The sequence below is a fragment of the Aspergillus foveolatus genome, assembly GCF_047715535.1.
Source record: "Aspergillus foveolatus strain CBS 279.81 unplaced genomic scaffold BDW70scaffold_29, whole genome shotgun sequence".
In the NCBI taxonomy this organism is placed as follows: Eukaryota; Fungi; Ascomycota; class Eurotiomycetes; order Eurotiales; family Aspergillaceae; genus Aspergillus; species Aspergillus foveolatus.
In genome coordinates this window covers 210,643-238,148 of record NW_027396093.1, presented here as the reverse complement: position 1 = coordinate 238,148, position 27,506 = coordinate 210,643, and the positions used below count along the sequence as shown (strand labels likewise).

Sequence of the window (27,506 nt, the reverse complement as noted above, 5' to 3'; positions counted from 1 at the left end):
TGAGCTGTCAAAGGTTCTTGTGGACGGGTGGAACGGCTCAGGGCCCTGAGAGCAACGTCATTCTGTCATTCTGCCGCCATCCAAGCATTCTGGGTGGCCCACTCGCATCGCCATACTAGCCTGAAGCCGTTAGCACTTGAGAGTACAAATCGCCGAGTATTACGTAGAATTACTTAAGGCCTTCCAGAAGGACGGCTGCCATCCGGCACGGGGTGATGCTGTACTGGAGTAGCATACTCCTTCTCTTCTCCCGCAGAGACAACTACAGTTTATACGTGGTCCATGTTGTCGCATAATCCGGCACTGGCGACTTCAGCTCCATGGCGGACATTAATAGCAGCTCTAAGAGATATTCACTTTAAGGCCGTGGATCGAATGCCGAGCCGAAGATCCGATGAGCTCCTGAGAACAGGCTACAGGGTACAACATAAGCGGTTGCTGTCTTGGGGTATAGCTGATCGATTGGATGGATCGCTAGCTTAGATGCAAATCCATCTAAGATACTAGAAACAGGGCACTGTGGTCTTCAAAGTACAATGAAGGCAAGACGATTTCCACGCCATCATAAGAACGAAGTATTGCACGCAAGCCCTGCCTGTCTCCTCAAAACGCCGTTTTCCGCTTGCCCAATATGCACCGTCTAGATACCGTTGTAGAAACAGCCAAATTACAGTAATGTGTGTAGGTCTCGCCTACCTCGCCTACCTCGCCGACCTAATACTCCTGATCCGCATCCCCGTCTGGAGTCGCACTCGCACTGCTCCTCTTCTTTCCGGACCCGGATTTTCGGCCTCGAGGCCGTTTCGGCGGATTTTGACTCGACGTGGAGCCCTTGCGCTTCGGCGGGCGTTGGCCAGCAACCCAGGTTGCTCCAGAGTCTTCAGCCTCGACGGCCGCGTCAAAATCTCCTTCCGCATCTTCGTCGGACCCAACCTTAAACTCCTCGTCAATGGAGAGTAGTGTGGCAAATTCACGGCATTTATCGATCATGTTTTGCTGACTGTCCAGGGATGACATATTTCGGGAAATAGCTTCCCAGAATCTATCACCATTGACACCTTGTACCTTCGTAGCGGACTTGTTAGTCTCCTTAGCGGCCGCCTTCGCGTCGTTCCGGACATGGGCCGTGACTCCGTACAGGCGTCGAAGGTGTGTTCGTGCCTCCCACAACATCGACAACGATGCGGCCGCTACAGTAAGATGTCGTAAAGTCGCCGGGCTGACATTTGGCAATGGTAAGTTATTGACAGCCTCAGCTGACAAAGCCATGGACGCCTCGTCTCCCTGCATAGCTTCCTGTTTTGGCTGGAATATCTCGGTCTCGATAGCGTGTGCTACAATGGTTCCTGTCGCGGAGACGATGCGCTCCAAGCAGCCAATAGTCGCCACTAGTTCAGCAAGCTGGTTGTAGTCGAAGAATGCCAGGTTCTGAGAAATAAAGCGGGCAAGCAGAAGATGCTCTGGCGGGTTACCGCTGGAGTCAAGCTTCTTCAATTCGAAGTTCACTTTGGAGCAGAGGTTCGAAAGGAATTTTTTTTGGTACCGGCTATTACTTATCTTGACGATATCGAATAGCGGCGCTAGCTTGGCAGAATATGGACGGGTTGTGGCGCCGGACGGATCCCCAACGACATCCCGTTGGTAGTAGAACGCCTCCTGGACGGCACGCATATATTCCCTTTCGAACATAGACTCATACTGCTGGTGAAGCATCTTGTGCGTCTCGTACGCTACCTTGGCTATGGCTGGCACGGTGGATGTCTCCAAGGAGACTAGGACTCCGGCGCACTCTTTCGGATGCACTAAACCTTGCCTGTTGATGCTAGCAATCAATTCGATAGCGGTCAAGCCGTATGAGTCTTGCCGAGATTGTGCGACTCGAAGCATGTTTTTGAGAAAGTGCTGGGCAATCAACGCAGCGGCTCCGTCGTTGTCGCTCGCTTTCAGTGACCCGCCTAACCTAGTCGTGTTTTGCTGCTCTGCGGCCTCGGAGGCGGGGACTATGGACTTCTCTGCTCTGCCTTCGTGCATTGCGAAGAAATCCGCAAAGGCCTTCAGGACGATGTTCTGGAGGCTGGGGTTGTCTTCCTCAAACACTGCTGCAAGGACACGTCTTGGTTCTTCTCGACCAAAATGCGCAGGCCATGATTGGCAGATAGAACCCAAACTCTCAAGAGCCATGACGCGCATCTCAAGCGGCTGCTTTGCCAGGGTGAAGGGGATAATTGAGTCAACCATGAGGCCGGCTACAGAACCGCCTTTCCAGCCTGGGAAAGCATTCCGAAAGTGAGGTTCATATTTCTCAAGGTCACAATGTCGGCCAACACAGCCCGCGATTCTAATATAGCTCTTCGCCCTTGCAAGAATAACAGAGTTGCTGCTGCTAGAGAGGTCAACACTCTTGTACTGCTGTATGGGTTTCAGAACGGAGATCGTGAGCTTCACAAGGCGGTCCGTATTTCGCAAGACGCCGTTGATAGTCCACAGACAAGCCATTACCTCGTTGAGCTCTGCCCGTGCAAGTTTGGCCACGCTCTTGAAAAGGTCATTTTGGACATCTTTCAAGAGTGTATTATGAGAGTTTGATAGGTAAGGTAGAACACATCGGTAGATGATCACCACAGAGCGGAACAAAAACAGATCTTCTGCTGTGGCAAGGTTCCCTATGTAAGGATGGAGGGCATCCAATTGGTCTGGACGAAGTAGTTTCGGGTTCACTTTGGCAAATACTGTCATCGTTTGCAGTAAAGCCTGCTGGAACTCCTTTCCTGATTCACCACCCTCGATCAATTTCTCGAACATGGTCGCAACCATAGCTTTGCACACTTTGAAATTCATTGAAGATGTCTTGGACGAATCAGATAGCAGCTTTCCTAGGCAAGAGCCAAGTGCATCTAGAGCCGTATCACTTCTTTGTACTAGATGTACAAACAGTGTAATTCTCTCTGCGAGCCCAACCTTCAGCTTTGGGATATCCTGAGCGGCGTCAACCAAATCATAGAACGGAGTAAGCCAGATTTCTTCAAATGTCTGACGCGCCAATGCTGCCACGCCCTCTTCAAGGTCAACAGTTCGCTGAAGAAAGTTATCCAAGATAGCCATTTTTAACTCGACGCGTGAAGTCCTTAGGTAGATTTCTTTCATCAACCCAATGCACCGTTTTCGGACCCCGGCTGCTGCATCGCCAGAGCAGGCCAGGATGCTCCGGCAGCCCTCTTCTTCTAAGTTCGGTTTTAAGACAATGCATTTGGCGATCAACGACAATGCGGAGTCGCGAACCATAGGTGAAGCGTCCGTTGCACATCGAAGAATTACACGCATAACCGAGGCATCTCTATCCAGAAGACTCGGGTCCTTCTCCAGCATATATATTACACTCTTTAGACTGCGACTCCGGACTTTGGCTTGGTCACTCGTGATTGAGTTGAGGAGCACTTTGAGAATGGTATCGAAAGCTTTGCAAAAGCTCGAGTTCAGAACCGTTAAGATGTAGGCGAATTTGCCTTGAGCTGCTGAGACGTTGTCGAAATTCCTGAAAAAATTAGCCTCAAGTCAACAATTAATTGGAATTCTAGTAGGTTACCTATTAGTCTCCAGCCATCGTGAATCAGAGAACAGCTTTGCAAAAAGATGTACTGCATCCTCTGTTGCATCGTCGTATGTAACCTCGTCCTTTACCTCGGAGTTGTAGTGAATAGAGCAGAATGTCTTTGCCCATTGAGTCAAAAAAAATCCCCTGGCGCTGGTAAGTTGCCAATTATTCAAGTTGCTATCGTTGAGGAAATACTCGAGGGCCACTCGGTAGGGGCCATTCGGAACCACAAGGTCTTGAGGGTGTAGAGCACGATTTGTATAATCATCGAACAATTGCTTTAAAGAATCCGTAAGCTCCGTTTCGGATTCCTCCATGGCAGGAAGTAAGTGCTGTGCTGTAGAAATTAAATCAGAGATGGCCGAACCCATCCAGCCCAAAAGCTCTAGAGCCATGCTCTTCGCTGTGGCGGGGCTCTTTTCAAGGTCTGCGATGCTGACCATGTGAGAAGCCATGATACGAAGAAGCAGTTCCGCAGCAGGCCAGTCCGTAGAGCTTAGAACTCCAATCAAATCTTCAGTGAAGAGGTCAAGGATATTTCGGTAGGGTTGGTCACCAGTCTTGGTGGACGTCATTGCTCGCTGGACAATGAACTTGATAATATACTGAGCGCTTCGCAGAGCATTATCGTACAGGCCATTGACCTTCGCAGCCAAACGCGCTAATGATACATCGGACTGATCATTATCATCATCATCAATAGTTTCGTCGGCCTCATCGGATTCATCGTCCTCGCCTTCGGATTTCACAATCTTACGCTTAGTCTTTGCCGACCTGTGAGAAGGAGTGTCTAAGGCAGTGGTCTGCACGAGTTGCATGACCAGGGCGGTTAGCAGCTGAATATTTTTGCCATCGGCAAGCTTGAACTGCCTGGCACTTTGCCGAGTAGCTGGAAGCTTTTCTAGGGAAACTAAGATCTCGTCGAGGATGAACGCGCGCTGGGACGGATATTTCGAGAATATCTTTGCGAGAATGTCCATTGCCCCGCGCCGAACAGATTCATATTTTTGACTACCAACCGCCGAGTCCTTTTCCGTGTGCGAATTCTCAACGAATATCAATTTGGCAGCAAAAAACTCGGTTGCGGTAATTGCTCCTTCGGAAACATCGATCCGTGCTAGAAATCCAGCAAAAAGGCTAAGAACCTTCTTGCTTTGCTGAATTACTCCACCAATGGCACGCCTTTGAAGAGAACAGAGCTCGAACAACTTCCCGTCTTTTCCTCCGGGCCGGGCTTCAACGGCTGGTATAATGCAGTTGTCGAAAACCTGATTAAGTAGGTTCGGAATCGCTTCAATCAAATCCTCAGGACAAAGGTCCCGTTCTGTCTGGGAGCCAGACATCGTCTGAAGAAGAGTGTTGACAGCAAGAAGGGCATTGTGCATGTCATCCAACTTTTTCAACCAGTCCTGAGATGCTGTTTCGTCCGATGCATCCTCTAATTTCAGATCAGGCGCTTGCGCAGCAATCATTGGCCTTTCACAGAACTTCTGGATGCGATTGAGGTAGTCTGAGGGAATGTCTTGGAGTCTATTGAAGCTCACCACCTTCTTCATAGCCTTTTGAAGACGTGAATGGGCATCCGGAGAAAGGATGGGCCCACTGGATTCCAACGACTGAAGCGAAGTGAAGATCATATTCGGTCCATCTGGAGCTACGTCGGATCCCCATGAGTCAAGTTGATCTTCTGCTTCAAATATCTCATGAAGAATCTCCTGCAACTTGACAAGGGCAGCATCTGCTTCTTCCTTCTGAGCTCTTAGCCGAATGGACGTTGCATTGTCATCCCCACCAGTGCTCTCGTTCCTCTTCTTCAGAGCAACCTGTGTTTGTTCGGCGATCGGCAACGGCTTTACCGGTATCACGACGGAGAGCTGGCTCGCGGGCTGATTGGGTTGGTTGGGAGTGCTAGGAACGAGTTTATGGGTCTGAGGTGGGTTGGATTTAGAATTCTTCAGCGGGGTCCCAGCATCCGTATCCGAGGGCGTAGGATCTATAACCTATAAGCCAAGTCCATGTATAAGGTAAAAGTAGAGAATCTCACATCGATAGGCGATATCCGTGGAGTCCAGCATCATTTTGGAGAAGGGCCCAAGGAGGTTACTGCTGGAGACCAAACTTTGAGAGGCATTTAGTGATGGCGTAGGGTTCCGGTTTCCTGTCGGGAGCTTGAATTTGCTAAAGAAAAATGGGTATATGTCAACATAATTCCAATCCTAAAGAAGATGTTGCTCACAATTCAGTCAATTTTTCTCCGTCCAGTAGATGCTGCAGGTACTCCCGGGAGGTCTCTAAGCGGCTCGATTCGTGACATCCTGATCGGATGTCGTCGTTTAGATCATTCAGCGCAGTGCGGCCGGACTGGAGGATATGATTTATTGAGGTCGTAGCAGGAGGGCGGCCAACATCCGGACGTAATATGCAATCTAGAGATAGAAGCGTATTAATAATATTCACATAGCTCTCACTCCAGACTCTTGCTCAACTCACCCAATCCAAATATCGGGGTACTGTACATTGGAGAGTACTGCAGGGCCTCTTCCACAGCTAATGGTCTTTCCCGACGCTGCGCCTGCCCCATCACAACTCCCGCCTGCCCCTGGACGTGGCTATTTATGACGACTTGGACAGCCGGACGCCAGTTTGGATCCATGGCGGCAGTGGTCCCTTAATGAGAACTGCAGGTCGAATGGAGAATGGGAGGTATTAATTGGAAGCGGGAAAGACATGCTTCACTCATGGCTGTCAGTCTTCGGACCGAATCTCCACCCCATCAAACGTTCATCTCAAAATGCGCTGTAGACGTCGACAGGACGACAGACCTGGTTAGGTGATATTAAAGGCACGGCGACTATTATCTTGCGGCTGCCGTCTTGACCGCCCTGCGCTAATGTACAGTTCTTGTCCACCAGATTGTGGCCCGTGGGTCCGCCAATCTCCCCGAGCGGAAAAAAGTGAAGAAAAAGTGAAGCAAAAGCACATCGATAAGAGAAAGCATTCCTCCTCAATCGACGCTCACTATGTCTACAATTGGCTCCTTAGTTTTCTGTACAGACTGCGGTTCTCTGCTTGAAGGCTCCGTCGGGGATCCAACAAGGATCCTGGTTTGCGACGTCTGCGGAACCCGCAACAAGGGTGAGTTTCCAAAGCGCAAAAGGAAGATGGAAGCCTAAGAAAAGATACTGATATGCTGTCCGCCAGATACTGTACCGAAAACGATTGTCTCTGAGTCCAAACCGAGCTCTTTCCCGTCATCGCTGCGCGCGAAGCGGTCCGCGATCCAAACTTTGACACAAGCGGACAAAAGAACGGAAGCGTTAATTGAGAAGGACTGCCCCAAGTGTGGGAGGAATGAAATGTACTTCACTACAGTACAACTGCGCAGTGCGGACGAAGGAAGTACCGTTTTCTATACCTGTGTTTGTGGATACAAGTATGAGCTCTCCGTTTTGATCCTACGAACATCAGCTTACTATGCGCCGCAGGGAAACCACGAACAATTAATACCCAGATTATCTATTTGCATTGCCAGAAGACCAACAATAATCGTCGCCTTGACCTTCTCCGTGCCAATCAAGCAGCAGGCACTGCAGCAAGGTTACCAGAATCTGGAATCAATGCATACTCAATCTCCCCATTCTTCTCAAACTCCGCCATGTCAAGAGCCACGATAATACTATCTCTCACAACCTTTTCTGGGTCATTCAAGAACTTCTTCAAAGTGTCCTCCACGCCTTCGACGTCACCTAGACTGCCAAGTGCCTCTGCAGCTTCGTGTCGCACCATACCAACTTCACTTAAATTGCTGAGAGTTTCTGTAAGGCTTGGTACTGACGCCGGATGGCAAAGCTGGCCGAAAACGAATGCAATCTCGTGACGGAAAAGAGCGGAGGGATCTTTCATGCCCTTTGCTAGTGATTCGACAGCTTGCTTGGCAGTGGGAAGATCAGGTGGTGAGGCAAGATCGCGCAACCCGAACATGGCACGGTATCGTTCGAACAATGGCAGAGTTGTGTCGAGGAGTGTTCTCTCTAGGTCAGGAATCGAAGGCTCTTTCGCAGTCAAGGGCATGGGCGGAGCCGGGTCAATGGACGTGAAATCACTATGAAATGTTAGGGTGGAAATGGAGAATGGTAATTAAACATGTGAAAAGCAGAAGTAAAGCGTACCTAGGCTTCAGTTTTTCAGCTTTCCTAGCTTCCGATTGCTCCCACAGAATCCTATCCACAGCAATGTCGCATGTCTCCCGAACAACATCCACTTCATTCTCGTTGTCCCTAAGCGCCTTCAGAACCTCTAAGCTGCTCTCGTAGCCAAGCGCGCCCAGCGCCTCCGCAGCCTCATGGCGACACATCGAATCCTCCTGGGTATCCTGCACCACATCGAGCAGAAACGGCAACGCATCAGTGTTTCGCGTCTGACCGAGACAGTATGCGAGTTCATGTTTGAGCAGAGCTGACGGAGAAGAGAAACCGGCAGCGATGGCCTGGATCGCGGGGAGTGTCTTCTCGGTGGGCGGTTGCAGGCATGCGAGATGCTTTAGCGAGAATAGAGCGCGAAAACGACGAGCGAGCGGTTCAGTCTCGGAGGTAAGAACATTGCGGAGGGTTTGGACGGTGGTGACCGCGCTGTTCAGGTTGTCTGTTGTCATTTTCAATTAATGGCCGTATTTCTTGATAGTTAAGGAACCAAATGAACTGGATCGTGAGGTGAGGTATAATTTTTCGATCTTATCTGCGTAGATAATATTTTTTTGGCGGGGTGGCGGGGCCCAAACCTGCGGCTAGGCCTGCTTTTTCTTGTAATGATCCGGGTCGAATGATCCCTATGTATCTGGCCTCCCGTTCTTGGCAGATACATTGCGGACTGATTGGGCTGTTTTTTTCTTATTCTTAAAAACTAATTTTCTAGGGGCATGTTGTCAAGAAGCCCACTACGTAGGTATCACTACATGGCTATAATGAACCGTATAGTCCTAGCATAGAGCTTAGATGTGGGAAGTTTCAGACCATTAACTAGGCAAACAGACCACATATGACTGATGACAGCTGGCGGTCCTGTCAATGCCAGAGTACTACCTGAAACCCAATACAAGAGGCCTGGATGAAGGGCCTGCGAGCTTATATTGAAATGCAGGCTTCAGCTCCGGGCCTAGCCTCAGCATGTGTCCTCGGGGTTTATTCACCTCTTCGACCAAAGGGATCTGGAGATGACTGACATTCCTTGGTTCATCTAGCTAAAGGGACAACTCTATTCGGTGATAGGGATGCTGTGAAAGCATATCTGCCACGCCGTCATACCAATAACCACTAACCCTTGTTTCAGAATAAATCCTAAAAACATGCGAACACAAGTTATCAAGAGCAATATCAATACCTGTTTTGACGCATATGGCATATGGCTCTTTCAGAAGGAGTAAATACGTCCAGGTGCGTAGTAAAGCTGCGCCAAAAAAAAGGGATCGATGCCATCATGATAAAACGGCATGTTAGCTCAACCTTTGGAGCTTGTCACGAGTCTGCAGGATTACTGGGCATCAAGTACATCAGAGCCACTTTGATTCTGAAAACATGCAGAAAGCAACAGACACTTATATTAATACACGCTGCCGAAGTAACGCATTATTTGGTTCTGATGTGCTTAAGCTTCTTGGGCTCGTGGACAAAGTTGTTTGCATAAGCCTTGGGAACAAATTTGCGCTCATTCGGCTCCTGAACAAAATACTCATAGCCCTGCTTCTGCGCGAACAAAATGGCATCTTCCTTAGTCTTGAAGTTCAGGTGCGTGCCCTGCATGGCATCAGCGGAAGATTGCCAACCCATCAAAGGGTTCTCCCATCGGTGGCCCTTTTGTAAAATGTCCCAATCCATCCTCCAGTGGTGGCTGTGCCACTCTCCAGACTGTGTAGCGGGCTTCGAAGGCCGGAAGATTCTGAATGGTGTTGTTAGCTGTTACATCGAAATCTTCCTAGACCCAACTCATACCTGACAGTGCGCGCCTGAAGGTCGGTGGGAGCACCGGAGAGAACAGCAGCAGGAACCGTCTCGCCAGGCTCGCTTCCATCCATGACACGCTTGGGCACAGGGGAGAATTTGCTTCGATTGTGTCAGTCAAAATCCACGTAGAGTATAGGGGCCTTCGTACGAGGTGCCGTGGTCGACCGTAGCGTCATAATCAGGCTGATGACGAGTCATTGCCTCTGCAGGAGTCTCCTTCTGGATCAGTGTGCTCTCGGAAAGAGGAGTGGTCGGCGCGTCAGCAACGCTGCTGCTGGGCTTAACGGAAGTTTCGGCTTTGAAAGCAGTTGCTGAAAGCATACGGGTGTTGCGGTATGTCACGAGCCTGCCCACCCGAGAGCAGGCGAGGTTTCCGGCTTTCATAAAAGACATTGTGTCAGTTGCGCCTGTTGTGGTGGGAATAGAGCGGCGAAGACAAGCGTGGATTGACGAGGTGAGGTATTGCAACCTTGCTGGGCCGGCGCGGTCTGAAGGCAAAGCCTGATTAGGCTTAGCGTGCTGTGCGGCTCCCTTACGTTCTCTTCCGACAACCCGCCCTCAGGCACTTCTAACCATCTTTTGTCGCTCACCATCCACTTGATACATTCGCTCACGTCAAGGTAAATAGTTGATACCTAAATACTATTCGGAGAATCACCTTGAGATTTGGCGCACTTTCAGATTGCTAATGGCCCGCTGTCAGATCGCGCAAAGATGAGCTACATCGCCCGTCGAGGTCTCTCGACCCTGATTCCTCCCAAGGTAGGGAACCTGGAGAAGCGAACTAGGAATAATTCTTCTGAACCTACGATTACTGATTCCCAATTATTTTAGATTGCTTCCCCCAACGTGAGACCCCTCTTATACCCCATAGCGCCGACTCCATTCCGTCACGGTCGCTCAAGGTCGACGACACAAAGAGCTTCATGAAACGTCTGGGCTCAATGAATCACTAACATCTGCAAAGGCAATCGGTGCTGCCAAGGATGCCGCTCGTATGGACCGTGTTGTGAACTTCTACGCTAAGCTACCCCGTGGCTCTGCTCCTGAGACCAAGCCTACTGGCCTCATTGGACGCTACCAGGCTCGCTACTTCGGTGACAAGCCGTCTGCTGCCCGTGAGTGACATTGTCTACTGTATCGACGTTGCTGCTGACATGTTCGCCTCTTTAAGCCCTTGCTCACGCTATCGGTGGCATTCTTATTCTTGGCTACAGCATGGAATACTACTTCCACCTGCGTATGATTCTATCTCTATCTTCTTTGACAGTTGAACATACCTCTGATATGATTTTATAGGTCACCACAAGAATCACCCCCACTAAATTATTCTTGATAGGTGCTGGACGTGGGGGATTTGTGTATATATCGTGGGCCTAGAATGGAGCCTTCGTAACATCGAACAGCTGTGATTTCAGCAATTCCATCCTCTGTGACATTAGTTTAGACTTTCCATATTGATTGTAAGAGTAATCGTTATTGCAGTATTCTGTGCCCCCTGTACTCCGTCTCCGTTTGGTTCAATTCGGAATACTGGGCGCGGTTACATGGAGATTGGTGAAGGTCGAGGTAAAAAGAGTCAACCACCACGCACGAGAGAGTAGCCAGGGGCCGTACGTATATCGGGTGACCAAAGTAGGCACAATCAACTGTATGGTGATGACTCTTGAACCTTGTTGCCGACTTCGCGGCTCGCAAGTCGAACTCCAGCCACAGGGTTTGCAACACTTTGCGGCGTTTCCCACGCTAACCGAAAACAGCCACCCTAGTCTTGGGAACCTGAGCAATCGCTCATCATCCATAACCGCAGGCCATCATCCGATCTCCATCAACTCAGAGAAGAGCCACTCTATCGTGACCTCCCTTTCGGGATATCATAGGCTGTTGCCTTTATCCTCAAGAGCTCTCTCTGCCGCCCGCTCGACTCGACTCGTGTATCTTGCGCACCGCTAGCCTCTTCATCATCCACCCTCTTGGTCGTTCGGAGCTTTTCAAGGCTCAAACAGCTGAGCTCACAGTTCAACCGTGGCGATTCTTGATCCCTAACAATAGGTATCTCCGAGTCCTCCATTTATTTCACCTAAGTTTTCAGAAGTCCTATTGCCACACATTCCGCATTTATAGCTTCAGAACACATGTCTAACAGATGTCGCAACCGGTTGTTCCCACAGACTCGAGAATTGTTATGGCAGAGCAGAACGGCCACGATGTGGTAAATCTAACCCTGTCGGGCGGCGATCCTTCGCCTTCCGACGTTCCTGCGAGCACCACCGACAAGAAACCTGCTGGAGGGGACGAGGGGGAGACCAACACTATCGCTACGACATCATCCGAGACGAAGAAAAACATTGGATCAGAAGATCAGAAAACGCACGGAGAAATGCCGACGGAAAGCAGTGACAGGGAGAAGGGCGGAGAACAAACAGTGGTAGTGAGTGTTCCGGGCCAGATGCCGGCGCCTCGACTTACCCCGACACAGGATGCATCAAAGCAAGGACCGAGTTCGGTTGCAGCAAAAGTACTTGAATTGAACGGGGTTACATCTACATCGGATGGCGGAGAAGACTCGGCCTCTTTGGGCGGCTCGGAATCCGATGCTAGTCGAGCAGAAAGCAGAGTCAACAGTCGCGCTGGGTCAACCAAACGGCCAACAACATTCAAGCCGGTGTCTTTCGCTAAATTCTCCGTTCCAAAGGCACCCGGTACACCACCAGTGGCTAAGGTCCCTGAAAAGAGTATGTACAGCTTCGCCCATTATGAGAAGGAATGGAGACATAATTTGTGGTAGCACCTTTGTCCTCGGGCACCCCCCTGGGCACACCGTCGCAGAATCCTCGGCCTCGTTTGGTCGCGAAGACAACGAGTAGCTTACATTCCCTGTCGAAGACGGGCACAAGCGGCACTAGACTTGGTGGAGGTGGGCCCGATCCCAGCCAGGTTTGGAATAGGAATCGACGTAAGGAACTCCAAACTATGAGAAACTCATGAAACACCATCTGACTATGTATTTCGCAGCGGTCCAGCAGACACCTCCGAAACATCTCACAGACGAGGAGTTGAAACAACAGTATGGAATACACATGACGTCGAGAATCCAGGAAGATGGTGGCGGAACAGAATCCAAATGGGCTGATATTGACGACGACGAAGATGACTGGGCTCCGGAAACCATCGAGTGGAATGATGGAACCAAGACCGACCTGAAGGCCGAACCGGCTCACCCGGAGCCTGCTCCGATGACTACACAACCAACCACGAAGATAGCGACAGATTCGAAGCCAGCGTCCCCCGTAGTGGAACAGACCTCTACCGCCAAGGAAAGTTCAAAGAAAATCGTTAAGCCGGTCACCTCTATAGGGCCAAATCCAACGGTGCTCAGGCTGGGAGCTAGTGTAGAGAGGCAAGCGAGAACTGCAGGTTTCTCTGCCAAGGGGCCCAATAATGAGAAACCGCCCTCTTCCTCCACGAGCCCAGCCCCTCCGGCCAAGTCACCTTGGGCCCCAATTCCACCCGTTGAAAAAGCGTCCCCGGTCATGCCTCCGGTTCAAGTTCAGCCCGCAACACGGCCTTCTCCTAGGGAAAAGCCCAACGACGGCTTCAGTGCCCCCGTTGCTCCTAAAGAAATAGCGGCAGACGACTTCAACCGTTCATGGAAGGAAACACAGCCTGGCACCCGAGAGCTCTATAATTCCAGATCGGGACGTTATGAGCCTGTTCCTGAACCGAGAAAAGGCGGGAACTACCGAAATGAGCAGAGCTTCCGTGCTCCCTCTGTGTTGCAACGACCTACAGCACCAGGTGAGCATGCTGGACCTGCAGAACCTTCTGCTGCATTCCAAACGCACAGAACAAGTGGTCAAGATGGTGGACATTGGACTCGTCGTCGAACCTCGTCTAATGTTAGCGGTGGGAGTGGGAGCTTTGGTCGGCGGATGTCGATTGGTCGACCTGATTTGGCTCAGAGGCCGTTTGAAGCTAGACGCGGATCCCAAGCGAATGGCGCAGGTGAGCCGGCCAGCCACGCACGAGAGTATCCTCACGATCCGCAGTTGCGGGACGTCTCTCCAATGCGCCATGGAGTTGGTCCTTCCTGGCCTTCTCGAGACTCGACTATGGCTGCCGAAAGGGGTTCAAGTATGGCTGCTGGAGGAACCCAGCCTCCTGCTACTGACGGACAACCCAGAGTACCGCAACCGGCTCCGGAAGACGCCGTTGCTATGCAGGAGAGAATCATGAAGGAGAAACGTCTGGAGGCCCGACAGCGAAGATTAGAACAAGAAGCGCAGGAGGAAGCAGCGAAACGGGAAAGAATACGACAGAAGCTCGAGGCCTTAGGCCCGCCGCCGGAAAAACCAAAAGCAAAGAGCAAAGGGTCTCCGGAAGTTAACAAGGTTGAATCGACGACTACTAGTTCTGCACAGTCACCACCAAAACCCCCAGTGCCAGAGCCTACTGGGGCGCCAAAGCAGTACGGCATGATGAAGGTCCATCACCCCGATACCGTGAAAAAACTCATTGAGAGAGAAAGAAATCAAGACAAGCCCACACCAGCGGCTAGCTCTAAGCGTCCTTCCTCTCCTAGTCGGGAGCAGAAAGCAGATGCTGTTGCAATCAACGGACTTCAACCAGCACCTGAATCGACAGGCCAAGCCGAAGATATGGCTGTGGAGCAGAAGGTTGATGAAGACAATGCTCAATGGAGAAGTGGGATTAATGTACCAAACTACACGCCTTGGACAGCGAATAGCAAACTCGTCGGCCCCGCAGCTCCTATCACGAATCCCTGGAAGCCTTTTACCAACGACAAGACGTTAGGTAACGGCATCTTCGACCAATCCCTGGGGAACTTTCCAGCGAGGGACTTGACCTTGCGAAATCATCTCAGCTTGGAGCAATCCTCCCTGCCCCCAAGCTCACAGCCATTCCCTCAGACCACGCGTTCTGCCCAGGAAAGTACAACAATATCCCCGTTGCCCTCGCCCGAAACTAGGCATGCTTCCTATGACACATTAAGCCCTATTGCTCGTCCCGGCCCTATTGGTCCTCCTAGGACCCAGCAGTCACACTGGCAGCATGAGACACGTACCGCTGCATGGAACGAATTCCACGCCGTTGCTACGAAGCGTGAGGCTGAGGACAACGAGAAGCTGCGCAGCGACCTGAATGCTCGTGAAAGCCAAACTACACTTCCGGCCACATTCAACGAAACTTGGCGGCAAGTCCGCCCAGGTGACCAGGCTGGGCAAAGGCAAGTCGTAAGTATTTCCAGATCAACAGATGGAAATCCTCCACTTGTGAACCCCTTAACCGGCTTCGAACATCCTGTTGGTTCACTTCCTTTCGTGGAGGCACATGCACGCCCTCTTGTGAGCATGCCCACTCGCAGTTCGAGATTCTTTCCACAGGCTACGGAGAACAGGAAGCCGGTGTTTGAAGAAGTGGACTTTCTCCGGAGCCCCTCGCCACCTCCTCCCGAAGAGGTCTCGACTCACCCAGCATACTTTGGCGATTCAAACAGGCCTCTAGTACATCTCCCTGCACCGAAGCCAGTTGTCAAGCTCCCCCCGAAGGTGGTCGTGCCACCACCACCACCACCCACGTTTGCTTCCATGGTTGCTTCTAATACACGTCCTAATCCCGCTTCAACCGCCACAAATTGGCAGGAGAGAATTAATACCCTCTTCGGCAAGAAAACAGTGCCGGAGAAAAGGAATGCTCTGGCTGTTTCGTCTGCGTCGAAGGAACCCCTCGATGTCCAGCTGCATGTCACGGCAGTTTCTGTCTCGCTTCCTTTCAATGGGGAGACCCAATTTGGCGACGGTGAATTAACCGCTAGACAAGTCGAGGAAGCCGAGGCAATGTTCGAGGACCGTGAAGTCGGTTCTCTACCAGTTGTACGAGTGCCCACGATGGCTCCTCCTGCCGCCTGGCGAGCTGCACCGGCACCATCCCAAGCCCGGCTGCGTGCCAAGGTTCTGAAAACAATGCAAATCCATAGCGTTGAGCCTTTCTGGATTGGTTATCGTGATAAAAATGCTTCAGCGGTCAATCAGATCTTAATCCGACTCCCTGGTGCCGTGGAGGCAAAATCAGTAGCTGCCCCGCGGAAAGCAGGCACCTATACCAATCCTCGGCCGCGCGGACAGTCTTCTTACAAACCTCGCAAGAATATGAAACCACGCGATGGGTCCAGTGGCTCGAACTTCAAGAGAGCTGCATCTCAGCAAACAAATGGGAACAGTCAGTCCCAGCGACAGCCGCGTTCAGCTCAATAAACAGATTGAACAGGCCGCTCTCAACAGGGTCTCGTTGCTTCTATTCTCTAGGACAAGACACTTGATCCTCCACTTTTATTTTTTGAGCTCAAACTCAGTATATTCCTGGGTCCGGGCTTTTTTGCGTTGAGTGTTTGAAATGAGCTACGTACGCCTGCAGGGAAACAGACGGAATTCATTCGGGTTCTCTAGCATATGTTCTTTTGTATTGTCCTTTACCGTACGATATTCCCTGCATCTTCTATCTTCTTATTCAATTACTCCTTCTCTTCTGTATCCAACTCGAAGGCAGCCGTTGCGTTACTCGTTATGACCCGCCAACTGATCTTCCAACTCGAGCCTGAAGGGAGTGCAAGATTACATACTGAGCTTAAAGTATCGAATGCGACTTAGTTGCGCATTGAGCATTCCCTCGTCTAGATACTCCAGCTGGCTAGCTGGTCTATATACTAATCATCCCGTGTTTCCTCTCGTCTCTCGCTTCTCTTAGTTAAAGAAGAGTCTGAACGGAAGCAAGTACTATTTTTTTAGGTTGAAGAATGGTACGATCGAGTTATCGATGCCGCATCTTGCGGAGTTCACAGTCGAGTGATATCACGTCCTGTAGCTCCATTTAATGATTTAGCATCAATTGCTATAGCTGTAATATATAAACCCACCAGGCCATGTCGGCAAGGTGAACAAGCAAGAGCATATCAGTACGAGATTCCTACTCTATGCTATTTAGTGATTCCCAACCGGTCTTGAGACATCTGAGTAGTAATGAATATCCGTATTCGCACTGACCCCTAAAACCCAAACTCCTAGGTATATCGCTAGCTCAAACGCCACATCCCTCCCTGCTAATGTTTGAAATAACTGTACATGAAGAAAACTCCTACCGCCACTGAACCAACGAGACGAAAATAAGCAAGAAGGAGGGGGGGGGGTGGGGAAGGTCTAAGCGAACTTCCTTCACCAATTCCATGTTCGACTGGACGCAGTGAACACAGGAGGCTTCCACTGGAGTCGTGCAGGGTCGATCTTGCGGGAGCCCTTAATCTTTTCTTTCTCTAGACGTCTGTTTCGCTCTTCAATGACTTCGTCCGTAAGTACGATGATCCATTGTCCTTTCTGCAATATTGTTAGCTTGCCTTTGCTTGTGAAGGAGGTGATTGGACTTAAGGACGAACACGTGCATTGTATCTAAGCATTTTGAAAGTCACCAATGTTTCATGAACATCTTTCTCAGTCATGGACGTTAACATGGCAAGTTCATTCTCGCTCACTGTCTCACGTCCAGAATCCATGAGGATTTCGACGAGTGTCTCGCGCCAATACTGCCTGTAACCGAGCAATCCAAGGTCACTGAGCGGCTTCTCGGGAGAGCCAACCTTTCCTTCTCGTTTGCTCAGTTCGTAGCTGAAAGAGATAAGGAGTCTTCCATAACCCCGCCGTTGGTATTGGGGTAGTGTGAGGATACAAGCTAGATTATAACCCTCGCCGGACTCTTTTTCTTTAGAGAAGTAACCCACTAAATGACAGCCAGTTTCGTCGCGGGTGCACATGCAGTAGAAAAGGAAGGGGTCTACATCGTAGTAGAGTGTTTTGTGATCAAGAAAGAGTTTGCTGAGCAGACAAAGATTGCGGCACCATGTTCGCTGTCGACGGCCATCGACTTCGAAGAAGGAAATATTGTCATCCCGGTAGATCTCATTCCCAGGAGGATGTGTGAGCGTGCACTTGGTGCGATGTCGCTCAAAAGCGCGCTTGTTATCGAAGTAGCTCAGACAAAATTCATCGATGTAGACCACTTCAGCGTCGGAAAACGACGCAGGGTATGGAGAAAAGTACCATGGCTCAATATCGTATTTGCCCATCTGCAGCCGGTCTAGGTTCCGTACTCGGTGAACTTCTGTCGGGTTTTGTGTCATACTGCCACTGGTACGAAGCTTTTCGATCTCTTCTTCCCGCGACATCAAGCCCAACGCTCTCTCCTCCTCCTTGATTTCCTTGGCATCAGTGAAGCTAGCATCCATCATGTCTATATCCTCGGAGACCGCTTTGGGGGTTCCGTCAGCAGAAACTGCTTCAGAAGCCAACATGGAGAGATCCGCCGGGGTTTCGTCGCCACGATTCTCCTTTCCGCCTGCCTTCGAGGGCCGTTGAGCCTTGCCCACATTGGTATTCTTACCTGTGAGGGTATCTGGGGTGGCAGAGACATCACGGCTACCAGCTCTAACGCGCTTGTTCTTGCTGGGAGCTTTCGCAGGGCCAGTTTTCTTCTTTTCCGGCTTCTCAGGCTGAGGCCATTCAACCTCCTGGGACAAGTCAAGCCTGGAAGAAGCGACCCATTCTAGAAAAATTCATCAGCACTAGCTTCTCTAACATGTTGATGTGCTTGATGTGCATGACCTACCATCAAGACGCTTATTGAAATCAACATAGTGAACACTTTGAGCAATATTAGCGAGACATTACAGGCTATAATCCACAGGTGTGCTTACTAAAAAGCAAGCCCATCTTTCCTCTGCTTTATGGATAAAATCTCTGCTTTTCTTAACGCTCCATCCTACAAGGTTGTCAGCGTTTGTACATTTGATATTCACGTGATATCTCTCAAAGCGACGCAGAAAAGAGAGATGCAAAACGTACCTTGTGGACCATAGCCTTCACACCGATTCTAGTGTCTTATTTAGCATATGCGACCGATGAATCCGGGGTCAAAATCTGGAGTATATATCTAGATATAATTATATCAAGCTGCGTGACGTACCTGATGGTGTTAAGAGTGGCAATTCCCTTTTCGACGGGGTCCGGCGTCCCGGCGGCCTCCCCATGAGAGTCTCGGACGCCCATCGTGTTCAAGGACGCGAAATTACTCTAGTCAGTAGAAAAATAGAAGGATAGACCACTTTGCCGGATGACTTTTGCGATGGAAAATTAACACGGCCCTTGAGGCGATTGATGAGGATTTGAGTGGCGGAAGGGGCGGAAGAGACCGCCTTTGCAACTTTCAAGCTCACGTTTTGCCTCCTACTGTCCGCTTATGGATCCCTGGTCGGCTTCTGTAGTATACACGAATGGCGTAGTTTTCAACGACCAAACTCTTACAGAGGGGTTAACAGGACGGTGAAATAAATTAGAATACATTGCGCGAGAAACCGTGTAATCTTGCGTGCTTCAATTTCAGTGCCAACCATTCACCATGCCTCCAGTGCTCGCAACTAGGTCGTCCAATTCGTCCTTTCTGCATCGATACTGCTCCTGAGCTTCTCGTTCTCTCCGCATCACAAAGGCCACCTCTTCCCGTAGCTTTCCCAGCCTCCTTGAAATCGCAGCCTCCTCCGATATCTGAAGCGTGCGGAAAGCGTCCAGTTCATGCTTCGACTTCTCCAGGGCTGTATGGGCCTCAGTGATCTTGGCCCGGAGCATCTTCGCCCGATTTTGATATCCTCCGTAGTGCAAAGCCAGCTTCTTTTCGAGTTTATTACCGTCTTCGGCGGTGGCAAGTAATGATGCCTGCACATTGTCGAAGACGCCGATGATTCGCTGCTCTTGCTGATACGCGTCCTCTTCGTCGTCGTCGAAATACTTGGAAAGCCCAGGTAGAGTATCCTGACGGCTTGATGTCCACTTGGCATCAAACTCGTTCGACCACTCCTCCAGCCTCCCCGAGGAAGCTTCAGCCGCTATTGCGGCACGAGCTTCTTCTAGATACTTATCATCAAGCCTCTCCAACTTCCGCGGCTTGCCTTCGATCTTGGCACCGGGAGCAGGGAACTTGCATGCATCGTTGGCAATCAACAGGGCGGCCTCTTTAGCAATCAGACCGGTGATTGGGTCCATAACATGCGACGCCCGCTCCATCAAAGCATCGATATTGAGCACAACAGGCCGGGGCAACGAACGTTGGTAAACCTGCGTTTGACGTTTATGTTCAGCCTCGGTAGCTCGCTTCCGGAGTTCCTTTTCCCGCGCATCTCGCACTGCAGAGTCTTCTTCAGAGTACGCCGTCGCTCCAGCTGGCTCCGCAGATTCTGACGGCAGCTCTTCGAGTTCCCACTCGGTTTCCTTGGGCTTGGGAAGTGCTGCAAGCCTGCCGCGAATGTTCTGCCGCGCGAGATTTTCCCGCATCTTTATCTCCCGCGGTGTGCTTCCAATGGAAAGCCCACCGCCGATTTCTTTGTTCAGCGAGAAGTGGTCACGAGGAGTCCGCAGCGGAGTTGCACCGGGGCCAGCACCTCCTGGAACGGGCGTTGCGCTGACTGTGCTCCCTTGCCGGAAGGGCGTGGCCATGGGATTTGGCGTGACGATCTGTTGGCGGCGAGGGGCAATGCCATCAAAACCAGTAGAAGACCCACCATCATGTAGCGGCGTATTTTCCCCGCCAAGTAGTGAAGACTGAGTCTCTGTGAGGGCTCTGATATTCCGAATCTCATTCGCAATGTGATCCTCCTCGGGGGGAGCTCTGGGAGTCCGTATAGGTGTCCCTCCAACCATGGCAGAGTAGTTTCCGAGTAAACCTTTGGTTCCTTCCTCATCTCCCACCATCTTGCTAGCTTTATCTCCTGCCATACCCATTTTGATAATGTCTTCCATTTCGCTCTCGCTGACCTGAGGACTCGGAAGAACAAGCGCTCTCCGTTTGCTGCTCTGCTCGGCCTCTCGGATCTTCTGCATCTGTCCAGCTCGAGCAGCAGCCGCGAAAGCTGCGGAGTTGCTGTTCTTGTCATTCTTTCGTTTCTTTCGTTCCGCTTCTTCGTCTTGATCGCCCTTGCGCTTGTTCGCTAGCTGCTGTTTCCGGGGATCAAACATCTCTCGCTGCCTTTCATTGCGGGCTTCTTCCTCTGTAGTATCGTAGAATCCAGGTGCAGCTGGCTTTTCGAACGGAATATCGGCATTATAATCCATCTCACCCGGTTTCCGGGTAACAACCTTAATGTTAATACCAGCATTTTTGAGCTCACGGCGCTTTTGGAGCACAGCAAGCCGTCGCGATTCCTCGAGTTGCCGTTCCCTGGCCTTGCGCTTTGCCTTCTTACCCTGCGTATTCGCTAGGCGAGCTCGAGCCTCGCTCAACATCTCCTTCTCATCTTCGTCAAGATCGATAGTATCCGGCCGGGCAGGTTTTGATTCAGGGTCAGGATCAAGTTCACCAGGTCTACAAATAGTCAGCAAAGTCAGAGCCTAAACCGCGATCATAAATACCTACCGCAGCCGTCTGACGTCGTCCGCACTCGGGGCGGAGGCTTCTGTACCCGGACCCCCCAAACCGAGCTCATCATTCTCACGGGCCTCAGCTTCATCCAAAAGTTTCTGGTAACGTTCTAAGCATTGGGTTGCCGTTCGGCCCACTATCGGTGCAATTGTCCGCCATTGCGTTGGCATCAACTTAGCCAGATGCAACAGCTTCTCATCCTCCTCCCGAGACCATTCCACTTTCCTAATGCCAGGATCAAGCCACTCAACCCAGCGCGCTTTACATTGTTTCGGAGTTTTCCTCGCCAGAAGCGAGGATACACGTGCCCATTGATTGAGGCCATACTTCGAGACCTAACCATAAGAAAATATTAGTTACGTCGCGTGGCCAGGAACCAAAATCCTAGCGGAGAATGCGTAAACTCAGACTTACTGCTGCCCGAAGAACCTCGTCCTCAATGTTCGTCCTAGGAGCGAGTTAGGCGTAAACTCTAGAATGCCTGAATTACATCTTGACTTACCAGACGCCTCCTTTGACGACTGGCATGGATGCTGAGGTTCGGCGAAACCGTTGCTAAACCAGATCACGATAATCAAACATAAATCTGCGTATGCTTAACGCAGAAATTTGCGAGAAAGAGGCGCAGGCTGGCCTTTGACGAGAAAGACAAGGACCTATATGATCAATCTGAACTAGAGGTTCCAGAGTTGTTCTGGCGATGAGCGGCGGCAGTTTAGCGCGGTAGACGCATCTAGCCTTCCCAATTAGTCATGTGATCGGACCCTCCCAAAAAAAAAGTTCATCAAGCACTAAGATAAGGTGCGGTTTCTCGATTTCGTACTGAGTCTCTGCTTGGGGCTTCATCAAGATGTCTACTTTAGTACAAGCACCTCAGCAATACAGCCAGCCTTCAAGGAAAGGCAAAAAGGCTTGGAGGAAGAATGTGGATGTTTCCGAGGTCCAGGAAGGTCTCCGGCTGTTGAAGGATGAAGAAATAAAAGGGTGCGAATCCGCATACACGCTGGTTGTCTTACATTGCGCAAGCTCTGACCGTTTCACTACAGAGGTGTCCTAGCAGAAAAACCATCCGAGGAATTATTCGTTATCGACAAGAAGGGCTCCTCGGAAATCCGCGATGCATATCGCAAGCAACACAAGAAGCCTCTGAAATCAGACGAGATCCTTGCGCAAAGATCCGCGATCAATGCGGTTGACACGCGGAAACGTGCCAATTCCAAAGTGACGGACGGTGTCATTGAGCCCAAAACAAAGAAGCACAAGAGCGACTGGGTGAGTCGCAAGGAATGGCAGCGCTTGAAGCAGGTGGCGAAGGAGGGAAACCCGCTTGGGAAATCCAGTGAGAGCGGCTTCTTCGATCCCTGGGCAGATGAGGCGGATCCGACACCCTATGACGATCCTCAGTTCGATTACCTGGAGAAGCCTAAGCGGAAAGTGGCCCCGGTTACTCTAAAGCAAGCTCCTATCTCGCTCGCTGCCAACGGAAAGGCAGTTCCTTCCGTGCGCAAGCCGACCGCTGGCACAAGTTATAATCCTACTTTCGAAGATTGGGATGAGCTGCTGCAGGAACAAGGGCAAAAGGCTGTCGAAGAAGAGAAGAAGCGGTTAGAGGAAGAACGCAAAGAGCAAGAGCGGCAGCGTCTGATCGCCGAGGCTAAGGACGATGATGGTGAGGCAAAGTCGGATGATGAAAGCGCATGGGAAGGCTTTGAGAGCGAGTACGAGAAGCCGGAATGGCTGAACAAGAAGCGCCCAGAAAGGAAGACGAAATCGCAGAGGAACAAGATCAAGCGACGGAAGGAAGCCGAAAGGCAAGCGAAGTGGGAGGCACAGCAGAAGAAGAAGGAGGAGCAACTTGCTCAATATAAGGCTATTGCAGAGCGCGTCAAGCAACAGGAGCTGGAACGTCAGGAAAACGACAGTGACGCTGATGACTCTTCTGAAGAAGGCGATGACACTAAGCTCCGCCGCAAGCCTCTGGGAAAATTAAAGTATGTTTCGTCCCTTGAGTTCTTCGGCTCCATTTGCTGACTACAATAGGGCTCCTGAAAAACCAACAGAGGTAGTACTACCGGACGAGCTGCAAGATTCGTTGCGCCGGTTGAAGCCTGAAGGAAACCTCCTCGACGACCGATTCCGGACGTTGATCGTCCAGGGTAAACTCGAGGCGCGCAAACCCGTCACACAACCACGAAAGGCCAAGAAAGAGGTGACAGAGAAATGGGCATACAAAGACTTCAAGGTGCCCGGCTTACCATAATTTAATTAGTTCATACGCAGTACTCGATTAGATATCACCTTTACGGGCAAGCTGGGTAAAAAAGCATTTGTCGTACACAAAATTCCTGTAGTATGCTTTTATGTGGATTCATAAGTGTAACGCAGACACCCCCAAAACCATTATGAAGTGTAAACGGGCTTTTCGTGAAATTTTTCTTCTAATATGGTCGAGAACTCAAAGTCACAATCAAGCCCTGTGGGTCGGCGGGAACATAACTAGGTAGCGCGGAGTTGGATCCGCAGCACGATTTCTTCAGTTCTTTTTCTTTCCTGTTTACCTGGTTACAATGCGATAACATAAAATAATACTGGGATGGAATTAAAGGCCCTCTCCAGCAATTGGAAGAAGCTCCAGGAGACTCTGAAGAAGGACGTCTCCACACCCCCCACACAAAAGCGCAAACGATCCGATCGCGAACCCCAGAATGATCTGGTGAAGAAACGGAAAAGCGCCGCAGAAGCGAGAAAGCGAAATTCGACTTCAGGGACTGTGCAAGCCCCAAAGAAACAGAAAAGAATGTATCAGGGAGCTCCGGACAATAACGCAAGTGCAAACGAGAGTTTTAATGCGGTAGTGTCGAGGGAAAATGAGGGCCGTTCTCCAAAGTCAGTATTCGATGATTTTATATCTAGTCGTTTCTTCCAAGCTCTCTCTTTTCTTTGATTATGTTACTGACCCTTTACAGTGTTGAGATAGGCAAGTACATTGCGATGGATTGCGAAATGGTTGGAATTGGTCCGGATCCAGACAATGACTCTGCCCTTGCCCGGGTCAGTATCGTTAATTATAACGGCGACCAAGTATACGACTCATATGTACGGCCTAAGGAGATGGTGACGGACTGGAGGACACACGTTAGCGGGATTCTTCCAAAGCACATGGCGGAAGCGCGGTCTCTAGAACAAGTACAGAAAGAGGTTGCGGGGATTCTCGAAGGAAGGATACTTGTGGGACACGCTCTTCGAAATGATCTAGATGCGCTACTTCTCAGTCATCCCAAACGCGACATCAGGGATACCAGTAAGCATCCTCCATATCGGAAAGTCGCTGGCGGGGGGTCTCCTCGACTGAAAATCCTGGCCTCTGAGTTTCTCGGGCTGAATATTCAAGCCGGCGCACATTCCAGCGTGGAAGATGCAAAAGCTACGATGCTTTTGTACCGGCGGGATAAGGATGAGTTCGAACGAGAACATCTGAAAAAATGGCCGGTTAGAGTACCGCCGGAGAGCAAAGAGAATGGAGGCGATGAGAAGAAAAAGAAGAAGAAGAAGAAGAAGACGCGCAAGAGGTGAGCTGAACTTGACTTGTCCTAGAGTTATCCTAGATATACCCCATTCCGAGTTGTATACAGACCAGGATAGAACACTTCTGCCAATTTCTACTCGTAGAGACTGTAATCTGGCATAACATAATTCTATAAATCACATCATGTTTTATTAAGCTGCAACTCACCAAAACGATCGGATTGTGGTTGAGGTTCTGACCCGTCTTTTCTAGTACACTGGGCCCTGACCTTTGTTCCGCTCCGCTCCCACTTTACGCGGTGCTCGCGCGGCGCGTCTTAAGATATCTTAGACATTAACTTTCAACAAATCCACGAAGAAATCCAACCGAGAACTCGACTCCTCTTAGCATATATTCGACAGTATCATCCCCCGCACATTGGCATCCTCTAGATTGGGCTAGCGCCTTCAGAAAACAATGTACGCCATCCAACCCCAACAAAGGACCCCGGAGTCGAAGGACACGGAGTCCGGTCACGAATGCACGCCAAACATCCTCCCCTGTCGAATTCACTACAATGGTTCGGTGGAGTCGCTGAACCGATACTGGACGCCTAGTACAGACGAGAAAGGTGAGCAGACGTTCCGTCTCCTTCACATTCTCTCACTTACCGATCCCAGATAAAGATCTCTTGACCGCATACTTTCGGGGCCGGAGGCTAAGAGGTCGACGTGTACAAGTACCCGAGGGGTACGATGGTGCGTTGCTATATCTCTGTTGTTGAGTTGGGGATGTTTCTAACCATATATTAGGCGTCATCGTGACGCATACAGAGCGTGAAATACCAAACGCTGCAGACAGCGTAACCGTGAGCAAGGAAGGTGAACATAATAAGTCGGTTAAGCTTTTGGAAAAGCAGGCTACTTTTGGTGATTATGTGGTTTGGGGACATGAAGTAATCCCAGCTGCGGATGATTCATTCGTTAAGGGGGTGGAAGAGTGGGTGAAGTTTGCTGAGTTGGTGAGTGACAGGTTCCCGTCATGACATCAAAACTAACTGTAGGGCTAGATGCATTCTGATAACGGGTATGAGAAGAAGGCTACATGAACAAATTGGCTTGGACACGCTCCGCAAGCACACGATGTCTAAATCTGAGACAGTCAAGCCGCTTGAACATGCCCCAACTTTCAGCTTTCCGCCGCGGAAGAAACAAGCTAGCAGTGAAATGCTAGCAGTCTCACTTTGCGGACGCCGAGCTCTGAATCACCAGTTTTCACGCTACTGTTACACCTGTGGTCACGGAGGACAGCGGAGATCTATACCACAAGCCCGTACTCGGAAGTTATGTTCTGCCTTCGGGCTTCACAACCCCAACAGCCTAATGTGAGAGAACTTTGTATTGAATATGGCCTCGAAACCAAGTAGGGTACAATTCATGCTTGATTAACTTGGTCCATCTTCGTTTCCGATGCAGGTCATGGCCGATAGATAAAGCTTGACCGCCCTGGACATTCTGCCGTAGATAGGGCGATGGCATCTCGCTGGCTTGATTTCTTCGTATATAACCTCTACTCCTGTCCCTTATAATGGATAGCAATAGCGGCAAGAAGGTCGCGGCCGAAGCATTAATTTCGAGGTTTGAGATTACCAAACTTCTCAAACAAGGTAAGCTGTCTTAACACCACAATCCACCCCACAATACAATTCCTACTTCACCACCAGTGATAATTTGGACCAAGTAGATAACTAATACGCGATTGCCAGACCAGAATGGCCGGCGCATTGTCATTCAAGGTTCAATAGATGGCCAACAAGGCCTCCTTATAGCTGAACGTGCCGCATTCGCAACTGAGTCTCTCGCCGTCCTCAAGGCCTTCCACTCTTCAATCACGCGCGTACAAAATCTAGGCGATAACGACATATACCGATGGTACCTAGCATCCTCGGGCATAGATGGTGATGGGCATCCGTCGCACGATCTTAAGCTCAACGTCATCTGGCCGTGCACAGAGCAGCATATCAAGAAGTACTCGGACCAGGTGCTACGCATGGTCACGGAGACGCCGGAGATATATCGGGACTATGTACGACCATACATGCAGGAGAAGAGGGAGGAAGGGCGGCTGAACTGGGTGTTCAATATCCTGGAGGGTCGCACAGAGCAGGAGGATGTTATGCTGCGGGATGATGGGCACGGAGCCGAGGATGCGTTTTTGATGCTGCCTGATCTGAACTGGGATCGAAAAACGCTGGGATCGTTGCATTTGCTGGCGCTTGTATATCGGCGTGATATATGGAGCTTGAGGGATCTAAAGAAGAAGCATGTCCCCTGGTTAAAGTATTTGAGGAAGAGGGTACTTGAGGGAACCGTGAAGATGTATCCGGACCTGGAGGAAGATCAGTTGAAGCTTTACGTGCATTGTAAGTGAATCTATTTTTTGTCCGTATTGATTACCGGCGAGTGCTGACGTGCTCCAGATCAACCGACCTACTATCATTTCCACATCCATATTGTCAATGTCATGCTTGAGGCAGGCGCTACGCAGGCTACTGGAAAGGCATTCGGTCTGGAGAATCTCATTTCTCAGCTTGAGACTCTCTCTGGCGACGAAGAGGCGAGCATGGCAGACGTCAGCTTGACCTACTATTTGGGCGAGGCGAGTGAGCTTTGGACGGAGATCTATGCGCCTTTGAAGCGCGGGGAGAAGCCGGCAGGCAAATAAACGTAAATCTTCCCAATAATGAATAATGATATGTACGATTTCTATACCAGCGCTAAGTAAGTGCATGCAGTAGGCTCTGTTGTCCCGTACAAATTGCCTCCGCCTTCAACGCGGAGTTGTGGACTGTTAACCCCGCAACACCATTTTCTCCCCTCACTCACTCTCTGCTATCCTTTAACTTCAACACCACACTTATACATCAAATACCTCCATC

At 50.4% G+C, this 27,506-nt stretch overlaps 10 protein-coding genes across 10 annotated transcripts; 6 read left to right on the top strand and 4 right to left on the bottom strand.

Moving 5' to 3' along the window:
• Window positions 1-580: 580 nt before the first annotated feature.
• On the bottom strand, window positions 581-6,405 carry BDW70DRAFT_61433 (putative sister chromatid cohesion protein Mis4). The gene is made up of 5 exons (XM_073744389.1): window positions 6,083-6,405; window positions 5,829-6,018; window positions 5,637-5,770; window positions 3,584-5,585; window positions 581-3,532 (listed from the first exon to the last, which is right to left on the bottom strand). Exons 1-5 carry the CDS (start codon window positions 6,243-6,245, stop codon window positions 715-717), a joined length of 5,307 nt encoding a protein of 1,768 aa, XP_073595338.1. The 5' UTR covers window positions 6,246-6,405; the 3' UTR covers window positions 581-714.
• Window positions 6,406-6,515: 110 nt separating this feature from the next.
• Window positions 6,516-8,369, bottom strand: BDW70DRAFT_137715 (deoxyhypusine monooxygenase). The gene is made up of 4 exons (XM_073737088.1): window positions 7,765-8,369; window positions 7,078-7,697; window positions 6,794-7,025; window positions 6,516-6,727 (listed from the first exon to the last, which is right to left on the bottom strand). The coding sequence occupies exons 1-2, from the start codon at window positions 8,241-8,243 to the stop codon at window positions 7,166-7,168; spliced, it is 1,011 nt and encodes a 336-aa protein (XP_073595336.1). The 5' UTR covers window positions 8,244-8,369; the 3' UTR covers window positions 6,516-6,727; window positions 6,794-7,025; window positions 7,078-7,165.
• BDW70DRAFT_160682 (DNA-directed RNA polymerase I core subunit RPA12) lies at window positions 6,613-7,096 on the top strand (the record flags this gene model as incomplete). The annotated part of the gene is made up of 3 exons (XM_073740879.1): window positions 6,613-6,727; window positions 6,794-7,025; window positions 7,078-7,096. The coding sequence occupies 3 exons, from the start codon at window positions 6,613-6,615 to the stop codon at window positions 7,094-7,096; spliced, it is 366 nt and encodes a 121-aa protein (XP_073595337.1).
• Window positions 8,370-8,766: 397 nt separating the features above from the next.
• BDW70DRAFT_137714 (ETC complex I subunit) lies at window positions 8,767-10,028 on the bottom strand. Its single transcript, XM_073737087.1, has 3 exons — window positions 9,737-10,028; window positions 9,577-9,687; window positions 8,767-9,523 (listed from the first exon to the last, which is right to left on the bottom strand). The coding sequence occupies exons 1-3, from the start codon at window positions 9,979-9,981 to the stop codon at window positions 9,214-9,216; spliced, it is 666 nt and encodes a 221-aa protein (XP_073595335.1). The 5' UTR covers window positions 9,982-10,028; the 3' UTR covers window positions 8,767-9,213.
• A 133-nt stretch (window positions 10,029-10,161) lies between these two features.
• BDW70DRAFT_137711 (F1F0 ATP synthase subunit f) lies at window positions 10,162-11,031 on the top strand. Its single transcript, XM_073737086.1, has 6 exons — window positions 10,162-10,208; window positions 10,292-10,350; window positions 10,423-10,437; window positions 10,556-10,706; window positions 10,763-10,828; window positions 10,888-11,031. Exons 2-6 carry the CDS (start codon window positions 10,303-10,305, stop codon window positions 10,911-10,913), a joined length of 306 nt encoding a protein of 101 aa, XP_073595334.1. The 5' UTR covers window positions 10,162-10,208; window positions 10,292-10,302; the 3' UTR covers window positions 10,914-11,031.
• A 379-nt stretch (window positions 11,032-11,410) lies between these two features.
• On the top strand, window positions 11,411-16,416 carry BDW70DRAFT_137709 (uncharacterized protein). The gene is made up of 5 exons (XM_073737085.1): window positions 11,411-11,640; window positions 11,760-12,019; window positions 12,068-12,323; window positions 12,377-12,544; window positions 12,604-16,416. The coding sequence occupies exons 2-5, from the start codon at window positions 11,774-11,776 to the stop codon at window positions 15,861-15,863; spliced, it is 3,930 nt and encodes a 1,309-aa protein (XP_073595333.1). The 5' UTR covers window positions 11,411-11,640; window positions 11,760-11,773; the 3' UTR covers window positions 15,864-16,416.
• A 401-nt stretch (window positions 16,417-16,817) lies between these two features.
• On the bottom strand, window positions 16,818-21,591 carry cef1 (putative cell division control protein (Cdc5); the record flags this gene model as incomplete). The annotated part of the gene is made up of 10 exons (XM_073739220.1): window positions 16,818-16,996; window positions 17,038-18,198; window positions 18,262-18,296; window positions 18,350-18,414; window positions 18,498-18,525; window positions 18,619-18,725; window positions 19,050-21,006; window positions 21,058-21,398; window positions 21,478-21,511; window positions 21,566-21,591. 10 exons carry the CDS (start codon window positions 21,589-21,591, stop codon window positions 16,818-16,820), a joined length of 3,933 nt encoding a protein of 1,310 aa, XP_073595332.1.
• Window positions 21,592-21,913: 322 nt separating this feature from the next.
• Window positions 21,914-24,636, top strand: BDW70DRAFT_150849 (uncharacterized protein; the record flags this gene model as incomplete). The annotated part of the gene is made up of 5 exons (XM_073739219.1): window positions 21,914-22,047; window positions 22,110-23,054; window positions 23,104-23,305; window positions 23,669-23,949; window positions 24,030-24,636. The coding sequence occupies 5 exons, from the start codon at window positions 21,914-21,916 to the stop codon at window positions 24,634-24,636; spliced, it is 2,169 nt and encodes a 722-aa protein (XP_073595331.1).
• Window positions 24,637-24,861: 225 nt separating this feature from the next.
• On the top strand, window positions 24,862-26,023 carry BDW70DRAFT_137703 (ribonuclease H2 subunit C). Its single transcript, XM_073737084.1, has 4 exons — window positions 24,862-25,199; window positions 25,249-25,326; window positions 25,381-25,589; window positions 25,638-26,023. Exons 1-4 carry the CDS (start codon window positions 25,046-25,048, stop codon window positions 25,674-25,676), a joined length of 480 nt encoding a protein of 159 aa, XP_073595330.1. The 5' UTR covers window positions 24,862-25,045; the 3' UTR covers window positions 25,677-26,023.
• A 119-nt stretch (window positions 26,024-26,142) lies between these two features.
• BDW70DRAFT_137702 (putative mRNA decapping hydrolase) lies at window positions 26,143-27,336 on the top strand. The gene is made up of 3 exons (XM_073737083.1): window positions 26,143-26,234; window positions 26,334-26,990; window positions 27,048-27,336. Exons 1-3 carry the CDS (start codon window positions 26,156-26,158, stop codon window positions 27,290-27,292), a joined length of 981 nt encoding a protein of 326 aa, XP_073595329.1. The 5' UTR covers window positions 26,143-26,155; the 3' UTR covers window positions 27,293-27,336.
• Window positions 27,337-27,506: the final 170 nt, after the last annotated feature.